General features: G+C 42.6%; 1 protein-coding gene across 3 annotated transcripts in view; it reads right to left on the bottom strand.

Moving 5' to 3' along the window:
- TMEM156 (transmembrane protein 156) overlaps window positions 1-13,505 on the bottom strand; it is a 55,180-nt gene extending 41,675 nt beyond the window's left edge. The window contains exon 1 of one of the 3 annotated variants that reach the window (XM_077279907.1): window positions 13,409-13,505. Coding sequence is in view for 1 of the 3 variants with exons in the window: in XM_077279906.1 (XP_077136021.1) it covers window positions 2,753-2,840 (88 nt within the window). In the remaining 2 variants the exon portion in view is untranslated. Of the gene's footprint in view, window positions 1-2,752; window positions 2,880-5,968; window positions 6,025-13,408 lie in introns of those variants that run through there. The other 2 variants (XM_077279908.1, XM_077279906.1) reach the window with 2 other exon arrangements.
- Window positions 13,506-24,604: the final 11,099 nt, after the last annotated feature.

Raw genomic sequence — 24,604 nt, 5'->3', positions numbered from 1 at the left:
GGGCCAAATCTTGCTTAAGGGAACGTTTTTTTGTACATTGCATTCTGCATTGTTAACTGTGCATGCCCGGGCGGAGATCTCTCTCTCCTCCCTGGGACTTTAGAATGGGCAGCGGACGCGTTGAAATACTGTGTCCGCTGCTCACGTTATGCACAACTCACAAACATACGTCGGTACGTCGCGCCGACGCTTTGTGACGGCCCCATACTTACGTAAATGTGAAAGAAGCCTTATCTGTTGTGCACATGGATTTCTCCAGAATCTCTGGATGACATTATGCTCTGTAGATGATGAGATATTAAATTTTAATTTTATGTTGATGAACATTTTTCTGAATTTGTTCCACAATTTTTAGAAAGAGTTGTTCAGATTGGTGAGACTTACCATCTTTGCTTCTGAGAGACTCTGCCTCTCTAATGTGCTCTTTTTACAGTCATGTGACTTACCATACTTTAAAATTGACACTTCAGTGCTGTGAATTCTGCTCTTGGGCTCCCTCCGGTGGTTGTTTGTGATAGTGCAGTTGTCTCTGGGTTGTAATCCAGGGCAGGTGTTTCTGCTGATTGCAGCTCTATTCGGTATTTAGGTGTGCTGGATTAATTAGTCAGTGCCAGTTGTCCATTGTTCTTGGAGGGTTTACATCCCTGTCTGGTTCCTTCTGCTCTGCTGCCAATTCAGCCAAGATAAGTGTCTGGTTTATTTTCCTGCAGCACACATGCAGTGTGCTTTTCAGTTCAGAACAATTTATTGTTTTGTCTTGTCCAGCTTAGACTTGTTTGGATTTTTTCAGTCATGCTGGATTCTCTGGAGATGCAGATATACATTCTATGTCTTTAGTTAGATGTGGAATTTTTGTATTTTCTGCTGTGGATATTTTCAGAGTTTTAATACTGACCGCTTAGTACTCTGTCCTATCCTTTACTATTTAGCTAGAAGTGCCTCTTTTGCTAAATCCTGTTTTCAGCCTGTGTGTGTCTTACACTTATATTCACCGTCAATATTTGTGGGGGGCTGCCTATCCTTTGGGGTTTCTGCTCTGAGGCAAGATAGAATTCCCATTTCCATCTATAGGGTTATTTAGTCCTTCGGCTGTGTCGAGGTGTCTAGGATGTGTTAGGTACACCCCACGGCTACTTCTAGTTGCGGTGTCAGTTTAGGGTTGCGGTCTGTACAGGTACCACCTTCTCCAGAGAAGGTCTCATGCGGCTCCAAGGCCACCGGATCATAACACTTCAGCTAGTTTTCATTAGTGCCACTTACTTTTCCAACCTTCTATTAACCCTGTTCCAACTATTTTCAGATGTGTTGTTGCCATAAATTTCTAGATGAGTACATTTTTTTATTATTGAAATGGGAGAATGTCTAAGTATCAACCTTAGATCTGTGTTTTATGTTCTGTTGTGAACACATTATGGGTATGAGAGATTTCCAAATCATTGCATTCCTGTTTTTATTATATTTTACACAGAGCACCACTCAAGTTTCTTAGAATTTGGGGTTGTATAGGGATTTTGGTTGAAGGCAATTTGTTTGCCAAAGGGCTGGAGAGTGTGACAATAGTGTCTACAGGCAACAGTGAAGAATGGTGGAGGTTCCTTGCAAGTTAGGAGATGCTTTTCATGCAAATGGAGATGGGGATTTAGTCGACATTATGGGTGTCATCATGCAATCCTATCAGGGAGGCATCTGAATAGCTCAAAATTAATTCAGCAGCCGGATAATGACACCAAACATACAGCCAATATCAGTAAGATCTCTCTTCAGCTTAAGAAAGAGTCCTGCTCCTGGAAGTGATGATATGGCCCTACAGAGCCCTGATCTCAACATCATCAAATCTGACTGGGATTACATGAAGAGACATAGGTATATGCATAAGCAACATCCACAGACGACCTGTGATTAGTCCTCCAAGGTGTTTGAAACAACCTCCCTTCCGAGTTCCTCCAAAACCTGTGTGAAAGTGTACCTAGAAGAATTGATGCTGTTTTTAAGGAAATAGGTGGTCACACCAAATATTGATTTGCTTTAGATTTCTCTGCTATTCTTTCAGTTTACTTTTGTTAATTGATCAACTAAACTATTAACACTTGTATGTTTGAAAGCATTCTTACCTTGCAGCATTTTTTCTTGCCTAAAACTTTTGCACAGTGGTGTACATTTTTTTGACAGACTCACATGACATGCAATGTCCTAATAAACAGTGAATTACAGTATGATTTATTCTTTTCTTACCTTACAGCACTTTCTTTATATCCTTCTACCCTCCCTACATGCCTCTAATACTCTCACATGGGATAGAGACAGCAGATATCACACTCACGTAGCCAACTGTGAAGTCTTGACCTCAACCTTGCTGTGTCCAGATGGACTCACTCTTCAACCATACTGAGGCTAACCCTCTTTCCCACAGTTCTACTAGTTCCAATCCCAGGCTTGTTTTTTTTCCAGAATAAAGTTTCTTCCCACATTTCAAAAACAATATAGCCTGATAAACTTCCTATGTTTATCAGGCTCACATGGAGAGAGTAAGACCCATATGAGCGATTGTATTCTCTGTACTGTTCGGAAATTGTCTCTATATCTGATGAGATACAGCTATAATTGATATAATAGGAATCTGAAAATAAATTAAAAGTAGGCTTGTAGTAGGTTTGTAGTGATCCCATTCTGCCGATTATATTTTCACTAGCATGCCAGATCTAGAGTCATATTAAATGCCATTAGCTCTTGTATAAAATCAGACACAACTTACCTTCCTTAGTCTTGAACCATTCTGGGATACAGATAATAAGTACGACTGTTATTCCAATAAAGAGCTTAAACAACAGAGACGCTGTCATTGCAGACACGTGTCAAAGCCAGATCTAACTAAACCATAGGCTGCCACCCCCCCCACACATGCAGTTACTAGTCATTTCCTCAGTGAGTTCCAGCACTCGCTTTCTGTTCTCATCATACTTCTTCATCATCGAAGTCACATGTGTTTAAAAGGGAAGTGTAGATCAAATACTTAGAATTTACACTGCTCAATTATCTACAGCTGACGAAAAAACCCCAAAACATTTGAGCTCCTTCGCTGAGTATAGACAAAGGGACATAGGTACAAAGGATTTGCATTGTTTGCTTTTATTTTTTCATTGACAAAAAGACTGTATTCTTGTATTCTCAAAAATGTATTTTAGGAATTCTACATATTAAAATACATTTGCGAAAGTTTAGTCATTGAGGCAAATGAGTACACAGAGCAGCGATAACATGGCATGCTTTAAAGGGAACCTGTCACTAGGTTTGGCCGATTTGAGATATGGCCAAATGCAACATGTTAACAGCAAACCATTCCAGCAAAATGTGAGCTCCATGTAGTACTCCTTCCCTTCTGACCTGTGCTATGCACCCAGTTATGTGTAACCTTTACCCAAGGTTTTTCCATACTCAGAAGAATAAACTATCCACGCATTTTTATGCAATTCTTCTATTACTGTTAGTCCTTTTGAAGATGAAAGATATGGGGCTAAAACTACGTATTAGTGGAAAAATTTAATTTTTCATTTTTCACTCCACTTTGGATTAGATGGATTTAGAATTTGAATACTTTAAAGTACGCATTGTATAAGTCATGCAAGTTGTCAGTTGTTTTTCAATAAATAGGCCCTTTAGAGGCACTTAAGAATTGAATCAGAATTTAACATTACATTTCTGAAAGTTCCTTAAGAATGTGAAAGATGGTTGCTAAACTTATAAACTGTCTAATGTCTCAAAAAAATAAATGGACATAAAAAAAATAATCAAAAAAGACTTATGTACCTCAAATTGTACCAATAAAAAACAGCACATTATGCAAAAATAAGCTCTATTGTAAGCATCGTGGCTCAGTGGTTAGCATGGTTGCTTTGCAGCATTGGGGCCCTGGGTTGAAATCCTACCAAGGACAACATCTGCAAGTAGTTTGTATGTCCTCCCTGTGTTTGTGTGGGTTTCCTCCGGGTTCTCTGATTTCATCCACACTCCAAAGACATACTGATGGGGAATGTAGAATGTGAGCCCCAATGGGGACAGTGACGATGATGTCTGTTAAGTGCTGTGGAATATGATGGCATTATATAAGCAACGTAAAATAAATAATAAGTCCTCATACAGCTCTGTACTGCCTTGCGATACTTGTTCTGATTTGCAGAATAAAGTTAACACTTTATTGGAGCAGCAAATTTAACCCCTTCATCCCCCAAGCCTGTTTTCATCTTCATGATCAGGCCAAATTTTACAATTCTGACCAGTGTCAGTGAGGTAATAACTCTGGAACGCTTCAACGTATCCTATTGATTCTGAGACTGTTTCTTTGGGACATATTGTACTTTATGAAAGTGGCAAAATTTGTTCAATATGACTTGCGTTTATTTGTGAAAAAAAATCTGAAATTTGACAAAAGTTTTGGAAATTTTGCAAATTTCAAACATTCATTTTTTATATCCTTAAACAAGAGAGTTACCTCACAAAATAGTTAATAAATAACATTTCCCACATTTCTACTTTACATCAGCACAATTTTTGAACCATAATTTTTTTCTTAAAAAGTTAGAAGGGTTAAAAGTTGACCAGCAATTTCTAATTTTTCAAACAAAATTTACAAAACCATTTTTTTTTTAGGAACCACATCACATTTGAAGTGACTTTGAGGGATCTATATGATAGAAAAGACTGCACCCCTCAAGGTGCTCAAAACCACATTCAAGAAGTTTATTAACCCTTCACGTGCTTCAAAGGAACTGAAGCAATGTAGAAGGAAAAAATAAACATTTAACTTTTTTCACAAAAATTTTATTTTAGTCCCAATTTTTTTTAATTTCACAAGGATTACAGGAGAAAATTGACCCCAAAATTTTTTGTGCAATTTCTTTTGAGTACGCTCACACCCCATATGTGGGGGAAATCTACTGTTTGGGTGCACAGCAGGGCTCAAAAGGGAAGGAACACCGTTTGACTTTTTGAACGCAAAATTGGAGACAAGTATTTGCCATGTCGTGTTGGGAGGGGGGCCTGATGTGCTTAAACAGTGGAAAGTGACCCCATTTAGGAAACTAGACCCCACAAGGAATTTATCTAGATGTGTGGTGAGCACTTTGAACCCCCAGGTGCTTCCAGAAATTTATAATGTTAAGGCATGAAAATACCAAGCCAAAGAGGAAAGCCCATGCATAAATGAGTGCACACCTGCTACAAAGTCATGGAAAAATATAAATATATATGATTTTTATTAATGTAAACACCAAACAGCAAAAAATCTAAAACCAATTAAAACAACACAGCCACCCCCATGTACCCTGGTCCACATGAAGATATATAATATACAAAAGCCCTCTATATATTATCATATATAAAACTGCAACAAACAGGAGGATAATCCAAGTTAGTTAACAATCAACAATTCGATATTATGTGTCCCCAGGAAAATTTTATTTATACAATATCACAAGGTAAATGTACCATATTGTACCAATAACCAAATCCCTGGTCCTGTCTCAGTGAGCTGAATAAGGGCGTCCCCAAACTTGCTCACAAGTGATCACAATCCATGTGAATAAGGGGAAATATATGATGAAATAAAGTCCCTGCTGGAATCAAAAATTAAATGTATGGCTGTACCCCAGAGATAGCCACCCCTGTGGGGTCTGGGAGAATACAAATAGACAGCCCCTAAGGATGATAAGAGGGCTAATAGTATATTGTGCCCACCAGCATGTCAGAGCACATGACACACAGCCGTCCACCATAGAATAAAACTGCTGGTATGCAGGGTGAGGCCAAAAGGATTACCGTTCCAGGTCAGGGCTGAGAGGGAGTGGAGGAGAGACCGGGGGGTGTGGGTGAGTCCCACGCGTATCGCCGCTCCTGGGCGGCTTCGTCAGGGAAAATAACTCTGTTAGAAAGTGTACAAGTTATATACAAGCAAGTATAATGAAGAATCACCTACCGGTGTTAGCAATTGCCGCCGGTGAGACCGGAAATGGATATGGGAGCTAGAGGTGTAGTCATGGTGACCACTGAGAAGCTCGTGCCTGCGCAGACAGAAGAGGAAATAACTAAGTGCTCAGAACGAGCACTATGTGTGGCCGCACAGAATCAGAGAAGAGGGTGCACAGCGCCCTCTGGCTGAATAATAAATATCTGCACCAAGGAGAAACGAAAGGACATGAGAATATATAGAAGATGTCCCAAGTATATAAGGCTGGTAGATAACTGCCTATACTGGGGGGAATAATATTACTTCCAAATAGGAACCTGTCAGGGAGGAAAGACATATTATTCAATAAGGCACACGTAAACGAGACAATATATAAAGGTATCTCCATCATGTTATTTATAATATGTAATGGCATACTGTGCCTAACAATGGTTTGGGATATAGCCTCACATGGTTATAGAGATAACATGATATAATCATCCACATATATAGCTATGATAATAAATAATAAATAATAATAATAATAATAATGATGAGAATAATATATTAAAGTCAAAAGGATAACCACACACACATATATATATACACACAACATTGTATACATATAACTATATATATATATATATATATATATATATATATATATATATATATATATATATATATGTGGAGCCCCCCCCAAGGCATGAAAATAAACAAAGAAACATTTTCTGCAAAAATGTTCGATTAGCCACATTTTTTCTTTACAAGGGTAACAGCAGAAAATGGCCCACAAAATTTGTTCAATTTGTGCAATTTCTCCTGAGTTAGCAGAATCCCCATATGTGGGAGAAAACAACAGTTTGGGCCCACAGCAGGGCTCGGAAAGGAAAGAGTGACGTTTTGGAGTGCACAATTTGATGGAATGGTCTGCTGGAGTCGTGTTGCATTTGGAGAGCCCCTGATGTGAAACAGTGGAAACCTCCCAGTAGTAGCATACTTGAGTAATGTAGAGTGCATCAGGTTGGCATATGTGAGTTGTGTAGTGTACAATCGGCTGGCATGCATGAGTTGGTAGAATGCATTAGGTTGACATAAGTGAGTTATGCAAGTCAGAAATGAATTTGGTAGTCCATGGATGTGTGGTACAGTCTGATGCATTCTTTTATACACAGTCCAGGTTTGTCGGGGTAGGTATCGCATTTGTAGGGGATGTAAATATGTTTTTGTTCCGTTCTTCTCCCCAACCCCTTTAAGAATGTTTAATGTGTCTGATTAATGTGTTCGTACATGGTGGTACTGATACACATAAAGTGTATTACCACCAAGTACGAGAGCATTGCTATACCTCATGTATATTGCTCTGTATATTTGATTGTTTACATACTTTACACATTAGCGCACATAAAGTTATTAGGGAACGTGTCATGTCCCAGGTCGGCCACTAGATGGGGGAATAATAGAATTAGTCTCACAGCACAGTGGCAGTTATGTTAGGAAACAGTTAATGCAGGAGGGGCACGATGGGGATAAGGTGTAGGAAACTTCCTAGTTAGTTCAGTTGTGGCCTGGGCGCCCGCATAGTTCAGACAGGGCTGGCTAGCCCTGAGCACATCGTGCCCCGTAATGTTGTCTAGGAAGATTGAGCCCAGCAGAGCAGCATCCATGGGCTAGAGAGGAGCAGGAGCTACAAGCAACAGCAGTGACAGTGCAGAATTAGTGGGTCTGTAGCTGACACGGGGAGAAGGCTTAGCAGCACGGGAACAGGACACTCACAATGTGGCAGGTCTTTGCGTGGGCGACGGTTCTAAGAGCCAGGTCGAAGAGAGCACCCCCACAGGAGGCAAGATTACTGTACAGTGAGTACGTTAAGGTACCGCAAAATCTGGTCCGTCCCGGGGACAGTGCAGGAGAGAACAGGCAAGGGACAAAGAAAGGATTGTCTGAAGAGAATGCCTGTGTTGAAGAAAATTGCCCTGGATGATGTGCTGAGTAAAGGAGTTAATGTTGAAAAGTTAAAGCCGGACTGTGACTCTTATTTTGCTGAACTGTCTGTAGAGAAACCATCCCCGTATTGGGCAAGTCCAGATGGAGCAGAGGAGCAGCACCGAGGTACTCAAAATGGAATACATGTCTGTATGCAGGAGGGGGTCCAGGGAGAGATACAGGGATTGCTGTCAGCCATGGCTACCTCCCTGGCTGCCCCTTCCTACACATTGATAAGTTGTGTCCTTGTGTATCACTATTCTGTAGCACACTTTTTGCGGCCTTCATTTCTTTGTGGTTTGAGGGACCTCACCAAGGAAATGTTGGTCTGGTACGATATGAGCACCTTCAGTTATGAAAGTACTGGTGCCCACTCCTTCCTGATCACCAAAGATTAGGGCCTTGATCACTACCTTCTGGAACTGAAGGTATATACCCGTCTGACCTGCACATCGTGATAGCATGTAAGCATTGCCATCTGTACAAGGGCATGGCCAGCTTCTTGTACCACGCATTGGCTTTTCTCATGGCCCTATACGGCAGGAGGACTTGATCAAAGAGATCAATTACCCCCATGTTCTTGTTGCATCCCAGAACACAATCTCGTTTGGTGACCTGTGTAGAGGTACAGCGGTGGGGGTGCTGCCATCACCATGTACAGTGTTCAAGAAAAGGACATCTCTCTGGTCATTGTACTAGACCACTAGCATGTTGTAAATACATTGGACTTTGCTGTAACCCTTTCTGAGTAGCTGCACAATTAGCATCTTAGGGAGGCCTCTTTGATCCTTGCGGACAGTGTTGCAGCATGCTGTGGTAGCTCATGCACAGAGGGACTTGAAGATTGGGATCCTGGTATAAAACTTATCTACATAGAGGTGATAATTGATCCAGTGGTGGCTGCACCAAATCCTATGTAATTTTCCCACTCACTCCCAGGACAGAGGGACATTCAGAGGATTCAATCCAGGTGTCCTTTCCTTCATAACCTCTCAACCTGTGGGTGTACCCTGAAGTAGTCTCGCACAGCTTGTAGAGGAGGACATTGTGTATTATCACTAATGCAAAAACTTGTGGATTGCCTGAAATCGTTTATGGGTCATGGCCATGCGGAACACTGGAGTGTTATACAAAACGTCAACACTCTAATATTGCCCAAGTTCTGGCTTCCTCACTAACCCCATGTGAAGTACAAGGCCCGGAAACTTCATTATAATGCGTTTACAGGGGTCCAGTTAGAAAATGATGAAGAGCGGTTTTGTGCCAAAAATTGCTAGGCATCCAAATTTGTCTAGTCCGCCACAAGGTTTACAAAATCTTCGGAGAAAAAGACTTTGAAAAGGTCTATTTCTGTGAGGCCGGTAGTGTCAAATTTGATTCCTGATTGCACCACAAAATCAGCAATCAGTGGCTCATAATGTTCAGGGGGTGATGTTTGAGCAGAATGTATATGCCCACTCAAAAGAGTGTAAGGGCAGATGTGAATCAATAAAGTTTATGGCTTTTTATGCAGATACACTCTGTCTCTGTGTGACTCCATCACTGCTCGAGCATCCTCATATCTGGCAACCATTCAATATCCCTGATGGTCTGACTTGCAGACCAACCTAACATGTCCATACGGGGCCTCTCCTTCTGCACTTACCACTTTACCTCTTGTCTGTTGCACATGTTCAGTAAATCTGTTATTAATATACTTTTTGTGTTATGCATTGGATCTAATCATTGCAGTGTATACCAGGAACGGGACCAGGAGTGTTGGTGGCCTAGGCAGATGAAGCTGACGGTGCCCCCCACACCCCACCCTGATGACCCCTCAGTAAAGGAAGGAGTCAGAGACTTAGGTAAAAGGACCTCTAAAGTACCCCATCTTTTTTACCAAAAAATACCAACAAAAGTAAAAAAAAAAGTGATGTACTTTAGGGTTGAGGCTCAACAGGGAGTGTGATTTCAAAGTTCTATATAGAATCATTCATTGTTTTGGAGCCATTTACACAATACACAGGATAAATAGCGATATTCACCCCTGATGTCCTATATTTTATATGTCAGACTCAAGGACAGTCATGGAAACTAATATGACTTAGCTGTAATGGGGGGCGCTTGGTTTCAATTAAAGTGTCCATCATTTGGTGGATGCCCTAATGATAACTAAATAGATAAAGGGATATGGATATGTATGATTGCTTTTAAAGAAGCACTCCTCGTCAGGCTCCTCTTCCTCCTCGTGCGCCTCCTCCTCGCCCTTCTTCTCCCATCAAAAGTTTTCTTCTCTTAATACGTTGCAATCATATTATATTTAACGGTGTTCTTATATTTGCTCATTTTACCCTTCTACCCATCTAATTGTTCCCTTTTCCATTAGGTCTATGACATCACGTGATTAATAACTGACGAGCTGAATCCTTGTAAGTCAGGCCCATATACATTTGTATCTCATGAACCTACAACTCCCAGTATGTCCTTAACAATGGTAAGGAGATGCTGGGAGTTGTCAGTCTGTATCAGACTGCAGACCATACTGGAACCACAGTACTGATGAGACTAGTCAGTATTAACATGTATAAATTTACAGGTTCCTTATTGGTGACCTCTTCTCTGATGGAGTCTGTTCTTTTTTTTTTTCGCATCCATTTTGTCCAGACACCATGACGACTTTTCACATCCGCATCTTGTCTCTCCATATTCCCTCTTCTCCGGTTTCCTGCAGCCCATCCTGATACAGTGCCTTTTAAAAAATGCCCTCTGCATAAAAATATGTGGCCATATTAAGACCTAAATAAGCCTCCTATAGTATATGGCCTGCACATTGTCCGCCTTAAATGGAACCTGTCACCCCCCCCCCAGCGTTTGTAACTAAAAGAGCCACCTTGTGCAGCACTAATGCTGCATTCTTTCAAGGTGGCTGTTTTATTTGGGGTCCCTTCCACTGCTGAAATAATCGTTTTTATAATTTGCCCGCCATACCTGTAATTTGTCCGGGGGGGGGGGGGGGGCATGTCTCTTCCCCCGTACACCATGCCTATACCACACCTATACCATGATAGTTATCCCCTCCCTTACACTCTCTATAACTCCACACCGACCCCCACCATTCTAACCTCTCCATACCATGCCCCCATTTCACACTGCCCTCTCTCCATATCCTTTCTGTACCCCTTTTCACACTATGCCCTCATACTGCTGCCCACAATGTTGCCCTCTCCAAACCGTACCCCCCTCACCCTGTTCCCCTACACAGTATGTGTAACCACAGCTGACCATAGAGTGATATCCACAACATCCCTTCAATATACACTATGATGTCCACCACATTCCCCTAATATACAGTATGATGTCCCCCAAAGCCCCCTATACCTCCCTCTGATGTCACCGTATGGCGCCATCCAATGTCCCCTGTGTGTGGCATCTCTAGCAGGGCGCTTGCCGGAAGTGTCAGGGCAGGGAGTTGATTACAGCTCCTGTCCTGGGTGACACGGCTCAGAGCAACCGAGGGCTGGTCCAAAACGCATGTCGGTGCGATCGCGCGTGCACTGCTGAGTCCCCCTGTGTACCAGTGCCACTATTGGGTAATATATTGTTTATCTTTCATAATACTATGCACATGAGTCGCCCGCCAGGGCCGTGGGGTTACTCGGTACTGGGTCCAGTAGCACTTAAAGGGGATGTCACGGTGGATGCGACACGCTCCGTGGCCCTGGGCGCTCAATTAAAAGGGGAAAAGTCTTTTAAAGGGATTTGTATTAAAGTTTGTGTTCGTGACGCCACCTGTGGTTCTCGGTCAGAGGGGACCAACGCTGCTCAAAGGGGTCTTCTGGGGTGATTTTACTGCAGCAAAGATGGTGACACTTCCCACAGGTGAAGCGGGGTCCCCAGGGCTCCCAGTGTGCTGGGCAGGGATGGTGTATGCCGGCAAATAAATGGAGGACACAGAGTTGTAATGTCTTTACCTGGTTTACTGATGGTAGCAGGCCACAGTCCAGGGTATCAGGAACAGGTGGTGATATGGTCCGGCCAGCCTGTAGGCAAAGGTGACCCCTCTCCCAGGTGAGGTCCGTAAGCCTTCCTACTCGCGCTCGTATGCGAGGTCGTTGCTGCCTTTGGCTTCCGTACAAAGACCTCTCTCTCCTGTCCTGGGACAGATACCTGTATGGTGGGCAGTGTGAGCCTTTTTATAGGGTCTCTATCACGACCCGGGCTCCTAGTGTACTGCTGCACCTTCAGGGGTGGGTGTGGGCAAATAACAAAGTCCTATGCCCTCCGGTTCTGCCGTGCGACCTGGAGTACAACACAGCCTCGCGCTCCCGGTGCCCGGTTCCTGTGCTTCGGCTCTGAGGGTGCCAGGTGCACAGTTCCCCTCTAAGCCCTTTTCTGCTCCTGTGCTTCTTTCCTCTGATGCTTCACTACATCCAACCCCTCGGGTTCACTTTCTCACTTTCTGGAACTGTAGCTCAGTCCTGGCTGCACGGCTCCACTGTCTGCTCTCCACTCCTCTCACTTCCACTGTCTCTCCAGACTGAACTGACTCCTCCTCCAGACCAGAACACTTAAAGGGAACCTGTCACCTAAATTTGGCGGGACAGGTTTGCGGTCATATGGGCGGGGTTTTCGGGTGTTTGATTCACCCTTTTCTTACCCGCTGGCTGCATGCTGGCCGCAATATTGGATTGAAGTTCATGCTGTGTCCTCCGTAGTACACGCCTGCGCAAGGCAATCTTGCCTTGCACACGCGCAGTATGCTTTGCCCAACTGCGGGCAAAGCCGAAAAGCATTAGTGCGCATGCGCCGGTGCCCTATGTCCCGGAACACAGCGAAATACTTCTGTTTTTTCTGTTCAGTGGCCAGTGTGAACATGCGCTTACACGCTGCAGGCACACTAGTTTCTATCCCAGTTCATTTCTTTAGTTTTTTTGTCTGCTACTATGTATTGTATACATTCTGTGCTCACTCCTGTGCTGTGCGCCATTTTTTCTCTACAATTACATGGTTGTCTCCCTAATCTTTTGTATTAATAAATATTTTTTGTATTTTTTTTCATTAATTTGGATTTCCTTGATTGTTGTTTTTTTTTCTGTTTTTGTATAAGCCCGTGACGTCAGGGTCTTCTCCCCTCTGTACCCGTCTGTCACTGTTAGTTTGTTCTTTGTAATTTATATTTATTTTTTGTATGTAACCCATTATCATGTACATCACCGTGGAATCAATAGTGCTCTAAAAATAAATAATAATAAAAAAAAAAATGTTGATACATGTAATATTGGTATTATACCACTAGGTGACAGTGATGGCTAACTAATCAATTCTAGCCATACTCTGTATATACAGTACACTGCTCAAAAAAAATAATGGGAATACTTAAACAACAGAATATAGCTCCAAGTAAATCTAACTTCTGTGAAATCAAATTGTCCAAATATGCCAAGCAATCACCCCCTCCATGGATTGGCATGTCGTGAGTGGTTGTCTCATCGGCTTTTTTTGCACCTGTGCTAGGTGGGTCCACTGCATCCTGTTAGTGCATTTGTCTGGAGGCCTGGGCAGGTAAACATCTCTGCTCTGCTTATACTTTTTTCATTCCCACTTGCCATGAAATCAGTCGAATGCAATCTGATAAAAAAAAATCTAAATTAATTTGGACCAATGTGATTCTATGATTGTGAGTTCATCTGCATTTTTTTTTTTCAGCTCGGATCGGATCACGATCGGACTGGGAAAAAGTCACAGCATGCTGCGATTGTAATCTAAAATCGTATCGCATCCCACAATAGAAGTCAATGGGTGCGAGAAAGAAAAATACCACAGTGCTCGGATCATGCGAGTGCTGTCCAATTTTTACACACCGATCGCATTTGAAAAGCGGGCAATTCATGTGCCACGTGCAGTAAAATCACACTGACAGGTTAGAATAGAATAGATATATATATACACATAGAATACATAGATATACTGTAGATGTCAGTGACACACACATATATGTGTATATATATATATATATATATATATATATATATATATATATATATATATATTGCACAGATAGATACAAGAACAGCCGGCAATTCATGTTCCGTGTACTGTAAAATCACAGCAGGAGTCGACAGAATAGAAGAGATGGATTACACAGAGAAAATGCACATAGAATAGATATACAGATGTCTGTGACAAATACAATTAGTACAGTGTATGTGCAGCTTACTGTACATGTATTTAATTAATTAAAAAAAAAAAATTTCAGAAAAAAATGTTGTGGGCTCCCGAGCAATTTTCTGTAACCAGCAGAGGGAAAGCGGATGGCTGGGGGCCGATGTTTATAGCCTGGGAAGGGGGGTAATACCCATGGAGCTTCCAAGGCTATTAATATCAGCTTACATCTGTATATTAAGCCTTTATTGGCTATTAAAATGGGGGACTTAAAAAAAAATGATGTAGGGTCCCCCCATAATTAATAACCAGCAAAGGCTATGCAGGCAGTTGTTGACTGATATTAATAGCCTAGGAAGGAGCCTGCCCCCACCAGGCTAAAAATATCAGTTCTCTGCAGCTCCAGAAAAGACGCATCTCTAACATGCGCCAATTCTTAGTCTGGCACTTCCCACTTGCCCTGTAGCCAGGACCGGACTGGCCATCAGGCATTTCTGGCAGATGTCAGAACGGCGGGTCCCTCTAATGGGCCGCTCGACCACCTCCACTGCCTCTTCAGCGTGCATGTCGGACAGGCACAGCATTAGCTTGCCTGCACACACAATCATGCTTCACCGATGAAACCAGCAGGACCAGGGGGCAGCGTGCTGTGCTGTTCTGTGCCACCCCTTGGCCCTGCTGATTTAAATTCTGCCATGCGATCCTGTACACAAGCAGGGGGGCTGTGCAGGTCTCCGTGCTGAAGTTGTAGGCCTCCCGGCACTGCACCATAGAGTTGTACTAGTGCCGGCCTGGCCAACATTGCAGAGGACAACATACCGCTGGCCGGGCTGAGAGAATCTTCAGCGATGAGGTCAGCAGAGCAGGGGGCCGGGGCAGAAGGTCTCTGGCAGGGTCAGATCTTGCCTTGTCATGGTGTCTGCAGTCGCCCTGAGGCAGGGTGAGATTTATTGCCCAGCTTGAAGCTTGACACAGATCGGGTCGCACTGTCAGTGGGGTCATTGGCTCCAGTGTCTCCCGATCTGTGTGATCAAGCTGCAGCAATAACTCACAGCAGACAGCTGTATACAGGACAGATCATAGCTTACTGATCCTGAGCCTGGCTGCAGGACATCATACACTGCATACATAGAGCCAACATAGAGCCACCATATATTATATCTTGTGTGTCCTGTAGCCAGGTCCAGGACCCATCAGTCAGTGCATATATCATAATATACAACATCCAGTGCACATAGTACACCCCGTGTACAGGAGAATATGTCACTCATATGTCTTATACTAGGTGCAAAGACATCTGATCTTATATACAGGATAATCTGTGATGATATAAGATCTGATGTCATATATAGCATGACATATAATCCTGTATATAACATCCAATGTCTGTACACATAGTCTAGCATATATCAGGGATATGATATACAGGGAAGTATGTGACTGGTAGAACGTCTGATGTCTGTAGCCACAGTATACAATAGCGTAGTTACCGGGGGGCAGAGTGGATGGTTACCTGGGCCTCAGGGGGCCCACCCAGAGCGGCACTGCCTTTAATTAATCAGCATATATAATGCACATATACAGTTGATTAATCCCATAATCCTATTTTAGTAGGCAACAGAAGCACTTCAATTTGCCAGTAATTACATTATATACCAAAAAGGTATGAAGTGACTACAGAGTATATGAATAAAAGGAATCTTTATTGAAACAACAATTAAAATTAATTTAAAAAGACAGGGAAAAGATGGAAGAAAGGACCTCCAAATAGATATCAGGGAATGGTACAGTCAATTGAAAAAAAAAAAACACACACTATCTGCATTGAAGGTAGTATTTTCTGAAAAGATATATAAACCTGCTAAATAGAAAGATATCAATAAGGACTGTAGAGTCTCATTATCATCTACTTTGATTTGTGCGGTCCTTTTCAGAAAAAACTGAACTCATAATGCAGTCACATAGCAACAGGGATAATGATAATAGAATATCTGACCAGAAAGAGCCTGCTAAATGGGATAGTGACTGGTTGTATGAATCAACAAGCCCTAAAAGGTTAAAGATAGCCTAAAATGAGATAAATACAATCCCACTTGCTGCCATTTCCAAAAAACCCACTAGAGGGCAATAGAATTCTAATTCAAAAAGGGAATGCACACTATAAGCATTAGGGTATGTGCACACATTGCGGATTCTCTGCGGATCTGCAGCGTTTTTTGAGGTGCAGAAACGCTGCAGATCCGCAATTGATTTACAGTACAATGTAAATCAATGAGAAAAAAAAGTGCTGTGCACACTTTGCGGAAAATCCGCTGCGGAAACGCTGCGGTTTAAAAGAAGTAGCATGTCACTTCTTTTTTGTGAATCTGCAGCGTTTTTGTACCCACTCCATTATAGAAAACCGCAGGGGTAAAAACCGCAGCAAATCCGCAAGAAAACCGCAGCAAAAACGCACAAAAAAACCGCTGCGGAACCGCACAAAAAACCGCAGGTGCGTTTTCTGCCAGGAGAGGCAGAATCCGCACCAGAAATTCCTAAGCCTAATCCGCAACGTGTGCACATAGCCTTAAAAGGAATCTGGTCATGCAATTTTGCTTTACCTGAAATTAAAATGCTGAAGTGATGTGCGGTGTGAAGGGAAGACTGTGTACCAGCCCTGCACCCGACGAGCGCAGTTTCGCTGTTCAGCTTCACAAAATTTGGGCGTGATAGTATTAGTAACTACGTAACGACGTGGGTTTTTATATCCTGAGTGCCGGTGTCACGTGAATATAGGGCCGGGTTATGGGCGGAATGCAATGTCTAGGCTGGATATAATATACCTGGCGTTATTATGGCGCATAGCGTCGGACCGGAGCTCACATGGCTAATGCGACTTCCGGTCTGGCGCCTTGTGACACCCGGTGAAAAGACACGGAGGGTCACATGATTGGCGCCGATCGAAAGTCTGGCGAGAGTACCACTCCAGCACATGCGCACTAGCCACACAGGGGAATCAATGTGAGTGTGCATGTCTCTGATGTATCAGTTCACCAATCCTGCCCACCTACCGGGATTTGCGGTTCAGCTCAACATGACTTGTAATGTAAGTGCCTAATAGGGCATCTGAAGGCAAGAGAGCGATGTTCAGGCATATGCACCCCTAATTTAACAGAAGAAACAAGGGGGAAGGATAAGATCATATGTATGGGGAACAGTGAGCTAAAATACCAATAGTCACTATAAACCGCCAATAGTCACTATGAAACCTGGTAAGGAAAACCACGAATCATGAAAGTGATATAAAAAATAAGGATTAGGATGGTGAGCTTATTTATACAAAGTAAATGACTAATTTAGTGAAAAGTAATTAGAGGATTTGAAATTGTGATGTGGATAAAGGGGAAAATAGCAATCTATGCTGTGTCCTGGGGGGACAGTGAAAGGGATGAAAAAAATGCTAAATGTAAACATGATTAAAGTGCAAATTACAAATGCAATGATAAATATTGCATAAAAAATATACAAATATAACGTATAGAACAAGAAGAAAATCTTGTATTAAAAAATAAAATAGAGGTTTAATATCAGATATAACCATTTTTCATAGTACAAGTCCTTATCCAGCATGACATGGCAATATCTTCATCTTTGTTCTCAGTTTCTTCATGAGCATGTTAAGGCCCCGTCTCACATAGCGAGATCGCTAGCGAGATCGCTGCTGAGTCACAAGTTTTGTGACGCAACAGCGACCTCCATAGCGATCTCGCTATGTGTGACACGTACCAGCGATCAGGCCCCTGCTGCGAGATCGCTGGTCGTGTCGGAATGGCCTGGACCTTTTTTCGGTCGTTGAGGCCCCGCTGACATTGCTGAATCGGTGTGTGTGACACCGATCCAGCGATGTCTTCACTGGTAACCAGGGTAAACATCGGGTTACTAAGCGCAGGGCCGCGCTTAGTAACCCGATGTTTACCCTGGTTACCAGCGTAAATGTAAAAAAAAAAAAACAATACATACTCGCCTTCTGATGTCCGTCAGGTCCCTGGCCGTCTGCTTCCTGCTCTCACTGACTGCCGGCCGTACAGTGAGAAGTGAGAGCACAGCAGTGACGTCACCGCTGCGCTCTGCTCTCAGTGTACGGCGGCTCAGTCAGTCAGAGCAGGAAGCAGACGGCAAGGGACCTGGACACCGAAAGGCGAGTATGTACTGTTTGTTTTTTTTGGTAACCAGGGTAAACATCGGGTTACTAAGCGCGGCCCTGCGCTTAGTAACCCGATGTTTACCCTGGTTACCGGGTGCTGCAGGGGGACTTCGGCATCGTTGAAGACAGTTTCAACGATGCCGAAGTCGTTCCCCTGATCGTTGGTCGCTGGGGAGAGCTGTCTGTGTGACAGCTCCCCAGCGACCACACAGCGACTTACCAACGATCACGGCCAGGTCATATCGCTGGTCGTGATCGTTGGTAAATCGCTAAGTGAGACGGGGCCTTTAGACAGCAGCAAACATGCACACCAGTCCACAGAAGAGCTTCCAGTGAACAAAAGCCGAAGGCACAACCCAAGAGGAACAACCCCAACAAAGAACAGGACACCTGCAGGGAGGTACGAATAGAAGTAAACAGTTACAATAAATGAATGCAAACAAGTTTAAAAAGAAAAAGGGCAAGAGGATGTAAAAAATGGAATATATAAAAAATATGAATATTGTTAAAACCTAGAGACCAAAAAAGGGAGGGAAACCTCGGAATATATAGCATCTAGTGCTACACATGAGGGCACAATTCTAGGAATGAAACGAACCCATGATTTTCATTTAGACCAAATGGAGTTACAGTATTGAGACGGTAGATCCACCTGTTTTCTTGTTGTGCAAGTAATTTGCCTAGATCTCCCCCATGGATGCCCAGATCAATCTGATCTACACTCCCTGACAGAAGTTATGTCGCTTATCCATGTTATGTAACTAAAAGCTTATAACCTGACGTTAAATTCATCCATTGGTTGTACAAATTATACTTTTGAAAGCTGCGCACTCCAGTTCTTTGCTCTGCCTTGGACAAAGTACGCCTGCGCCGGAGCCGCAGCGTGAAGACAAGAAGAGGACGTCATCGTAAGAAGATGGGAGGCCCCGGACCGTGACGCCCATCGGACTAGAACCGCCCCTGGGTGAGTATAATCTAACCTCTTTTTCTCATCTTTCAGGATACATCGGGGGCTTATCTACAGCATTACAGAATACTGCAGATAAGCCCCTGATGCCGGTGGGCTTAGCTCATCGTCGATTTTGGGGGTGACAGGTTCCCTTTAATGGAACCTGGTAACCTGAGGCTGAAGTGACGGGGACTGAAGGGACTTCAGTAACTACAGAGAGTATTCTAATGCCTCACACACGCGACAGAAGGGATTGTGTTTTTCATCTGCGGGGCACCCGGGTGTGGGACTATCACAGTTTGTTGCCATGGCTACCACCCTGGCCGCCTTACATAATGGCAGAAATCTTACTCCAGTCCACACACAGCACTTGTCACACACATTAGGATTCAATAACAGGCATGTACCTCTTAATGACTCCAGCACACCCCTCAGCAAGCCCTGCCTGAACAACCCTGGTCTGAACGAATCAGAGCCTAGTAGATGCTGCCTTGCCTTTAAGGGGTTGTCCACCATTTGGAAAGCCCCTTGTGAATTTTTTCCCTCCAGTAAAATAATAACACTTATACTCACCTCCGGTGGCTTCACTTTTCCATTGTTCACACATATTTGACATTCAAAGGAAAGGAGAGAGCTGCAGCTCTCGCTTCCTTCAGAAATCTGATTTGTCCGAAGGAGGGAAAAGTGAAGCCAGCGCTGACTGGTCTCAGGGATCTCGTGATATAATGTCACATGAACCCCAGAGAGCCAGTACTGACACGGCTGGAATGGCGCCGACCCCGAAGGTGAGTACAAGTGTTATTATTTTACTATGGTGAAACACAGAGATTGGGAAGGGTTGTCTGAGTAGGGGACAGTCCCAGTAAGAGGAACCTGTCATGTAAAAAATGCTATTAACCTTCAGATATGGTGTTAATCTGCAGGATAAGGCCGGAATCAGGCCTAACATATAAAAATACGGTCCGTTTTTTATGGCCGACATACGCAGAAAAGTTCCTGAACAGTGATCCGTATTCAATGCGAGGATGCAATTTTTTTTTCTGCAAAAAGTATCCGTGTATCATCCGTATGGCATCCGTACGGCGAGATTTTCTCGCCGGCTTGCAAAGCCGACATATAATGGATCCATGGGTGGGCTCAAATATTCGTGAAAACATATATATAGTGTATATATATATATATATATATATATATATATATATATATATATATGTATATCAGTGAGACACATGTGTATATATACAGTATATATATATTTATTTATATTTCATACAGGGCTAGATAGCATAAAAGCCGGTAATTCAATTGCCGGCTTTTGCTAAGTCCTTACCAAACCCGGCAGGATATGAGACATCGTTAACATACAGTAAACCATTTCATATCCGTTATATTTTTACATATTCCTCACTAATAATGTTAGTAGTGTGTGTGTGTGTGTGCATAATTTGGGAGCTCTAGGCTTTAAAATAAAGGGTTAAATCACGGAAAAAACTGGCGTGGGCTCCAGCACAATTTTTTTCCGCCAGAGTGGGAAAACCAGTGGTCGCAGGTTCGGTGACGGCACCGCTAGTCACCAAAGCTTCGTTACCTTCATTTCATTCATTCCCCAGTCTCTTAGCGGCTGCATTAGCAGCACTCCTGGTTGTAAAAATATTTAACCCCTTCAGATGGATTTACAGCGTGGTACTTGACTGTACAGCGGACAGGTATGGGATATTGTTGCTTTTTTATTTTGGAATTTTTTACAGGAGATCGAGGGTCTTCAGGTGGATTCAGCCTACAATAAAGATAATAAAACCCTGTGTCTTTCTTTTATTAAAATACTTTATTCTTAATCTGTGTATTTGTAACCCTTTCCTACTATTGGATTAATAATGGCTAGATGTCTTATTGACTCCTCTCAATTATTAACCAGGCTTAATGTCACCTTACAATAGCCAATAACCCTGGACCCTCTCTAGGCTATTAATGTCTGCCCTCAGTCACTGGCTTTCCCACTCTGGTGGAGAAAATTGCGCGGGAGCCCACGCCAGTTTTTTTCCGTGATTTAACCCTTTATTTTAAAACCTAGAGCTCTCAAATTTTGCACACACAACCTACTAACATTATTAGTGAGGAATATGTAAAAATATAATGGATATGAAATGGTTTAATGTATGTAAACAATGTCTCATATCCTGTCGAGTTTGGTAGGATTAGCAAAAGCCGGCCATTGAGTTACCGGCTTTTATGCTATCTAGCCCTATATTAAATATAAATATATATGTGTGTCTTACTGACATATATATATATATATATATATATATATATATATATATATATAGAGAGAGAGAGAGAGAGACTCAAAAAAGAGGCAGCACTCATGGTGAAACATGTGGTAGGTTTAATCGACCCACATAGCCGGGCTATATGGGTCGATTAAACCTACCACATGTTTCACCATGAGTATGGAGTGCTGCCTCTTTTTTGAGTCTCTGTGAATCTAAGTAATCGTTGGACTGATTACCTGGGGCCCTGCACCCGAAGATAAGTACCATTGTTGTGCTGTTCCTTTTTTCTTACTATATATATATATATATATATATATATATATATATATATATATATATATATATACCTATTCTATGTGTAGACATTTATTTTATCTATTCTAACCTGTCAGTGTGATTTTACTGTACACCGCGCTGAATTACCGGCTTTTCTATAGGACACAGGTGCGTATTTCTAGCAAGGCAGACGTGGTCCGTGTGTAATCCATATTTTTCTCGCCCCCATAGACTTGCATTGGTGTATTTTTGTAGGAATACGCTGACAATAGCAGCATGCTGCGACTTTCTCAGCCCGTTAAATACTGCCGAGTAATATATGGCTGATGAAAGCTGCCCCATAGAGAAACATTGGTCCATGTGCAATGCGTTGTTTTTGCGCCTCTCACTCGTCTGTATTTCTCTCTAGCCTGACCCCGGCCTAATAGTATTCTACAGCTCCCCGGCCACAACGCTGACAGTCTGGCTACCAGAAGGAAATTAACTTTATTCCTCCTGGCCGCCTCCGGCTTTTAGTCATAGAGATGTGGCTGCAGCCGCTTCAGTCACTGCTCAGTATATAGTGAGCGGTAGCTGTAACCATGCTCTGGTACTGACGGACAGCCGGCTCAGCAGTGCATCAGTACAGAACCATCTGTCAGTGGCGGAGCACGGTTACAGCTGCAGCTCACTATGTACTCAGCGATGACTGAAGCTGCAGCAGACGCAACTCTATGACTTAAAGCCAGAGGCCGCCAGGAGGAATAAAGTTCATTTCCACCTGGTAGATGGACTGTCTGCTGCACAGCTTTAGATTGCTATTAACCTGCAGATTAACACCATATCTGCCGATTAATAGTGTGAAAAATTTCAACTGCCGCTCAATGGTTAAAACCAGAATGCAGCTGTTAAGTCCTTCTCAGTCCCTGGCTTACTAGAGGTAGGGATCCGAGTGAAATGACACGCAGCACAAAAGGTTGTGTGATCATATACAGGGGAAGCCCAGGAGCACGTCTGACTCACTGGACTCTACCCCTCCTTTATATAGAAAAGAGTCATACATTTACAGACATGCGCACAAGCGCTCATATTTCACATCCTTTTACAAAAACAGTCTATACTAGAGATAAGGTACAGCTTCTGGTATGTAGGTAAAAGGTTACCATATCAAGAAGGAATGCGTCCATAAAAGGAAATGTCAACTTTGCTTAAGTTTCCTGATATAAGCCAGATGTCTCAGGAGAAAGACACAATGGATTCTTTCAGTCTGATCTCCACAATTCCCCCCTTTGACATATTCTTTTTTTATTACCACAGGGCCAAAGACAAAGCCTTTATTTTTGGTATTACACATGCACACACTTATATTATTAATAAGAGAATCAAATCTAGTATTAATTCTTCTATCGCAAATTATTTTCTTCTTTAGCAGTATACTAAAATATAAAAACAAAAATTAGTACGGTAATATTAATTAGAATCACTAGAGGATAACATAAGAATAAAGAAAAAAAAAAAAATTTATACTCTTGCATCTATTACACAAAGTTTATCTGTGCATACTGAGATACCCTTGAGCACAATCTGGAATAGTACGTATATGACTACAATAATCATAACTATATGTATTATGCTCTGCATAATCCCAGCAACCCACCCACCGATTCCTCTGAACCAGTTGGCTGGGTTAAGAAAAGAAAAGGTATCTGACCACCAGCTATCCTTATTCTGGTCATTATCTTTGTCATACTGATCTCTGAGTCGTTGTACGTCCTTTAATTTAAATGTCATACTCATAGTACTATTCGGGTCTATATAATGACAGCAGGTGGGTCCGATGATTTGACACATACCCCCTTGTGAGGCAGTTAGGTAATCCAATACCAGGGTATGTTGGTTGACGACTATTATAAGCTGATTCTGTACAGCTATACTAGTGTTTAGTATATCCAATATATCCCAGATCTGATCATCTAAATAATCCGTGGCTCTAACTAATTTATCCCACATTTGTGTTAACATAGGATAAATAAAAATGGTACTAGCAATTTTGTTAGGAATTCCCATTTGTACTATATGTGGCCTCCCCGAGGGACGTGGTGAGTTATCTGCAGCTCTTTTATACAGTGTGTGCTTGGGCACGGCTTGCATATTCACTTGTTTATTTGAAATTATGAATGTAGCTGGGGTTAGGCGTCCTAATGTACAAGTACCCTTTATACCTACGGGAAGCCATTTATATGCTCCTTCTCCGCATATCCAAAATGTACCTTCAGGCAGATCCCATAGAGCTGAGTGCTGCAATACCAATCTGTGAGCCAAATCCACAAATCTAGATACATCCTGAAGCATACACCAAGAGGGTTTTTGTCCCAAGGGGCTACAGTACCCGGCTGCGGGATTTCCACATACAGGCATTCCATTGACATACTCATCAGATTCATTACAAACCAGGTTCCCCGGTTTGCTTGTACAATCGCTTGCATTACCTTGAGGGAACAACTCAGAATGTTCCCAATTTCTATTGTGTATGTATCTTTCCAATACTACAGGTTTGAAAGCATCAGAGGAAGGGGTGGTTGTACTGAAACTGAGCTGTAGATTTTCTGTGGGGACCTGTCCTAAATTAGTTAATCCAGTCTTATTCCTAGGTACCCAGGCCCCACCCTTATAGGCCAAATATTGTAGATGTGTACCAGTCCCTGAGAGATTACCCTGCCACCAAGGAAATTCTACCCATCCCACAATTGGTATGGCGATTGTAGTATTCCACAGCCTAGCATTACCAGTTTGGTTGTTGGCCAGGTTGTCTGAACAATTAGGCCAAGCGAATATTTCTTCTGCTGATACGGGAACTGCTAGAAAAGGTATACTTGTGGCTG

Source organism: Ranitomeya variabilis, chromosome 1 (assembly GCF_051348905.1).
Source record: "Ranitomeya variabilis isolate aRanVar5 chromosome 1, aRanVar5.hap1, whole genome shotgun sequence".
Taxonomy (NCBI): domain Eukaryota; kingdom Metazoa; phylum Chordata; class Amphibia; order Anura; family Dendrobatidae; genus Ranitomeya; species Ranitomeya variabilis.
This window is presented reverse-complemented; position numbering and strand designations above follow the sequence as displayed.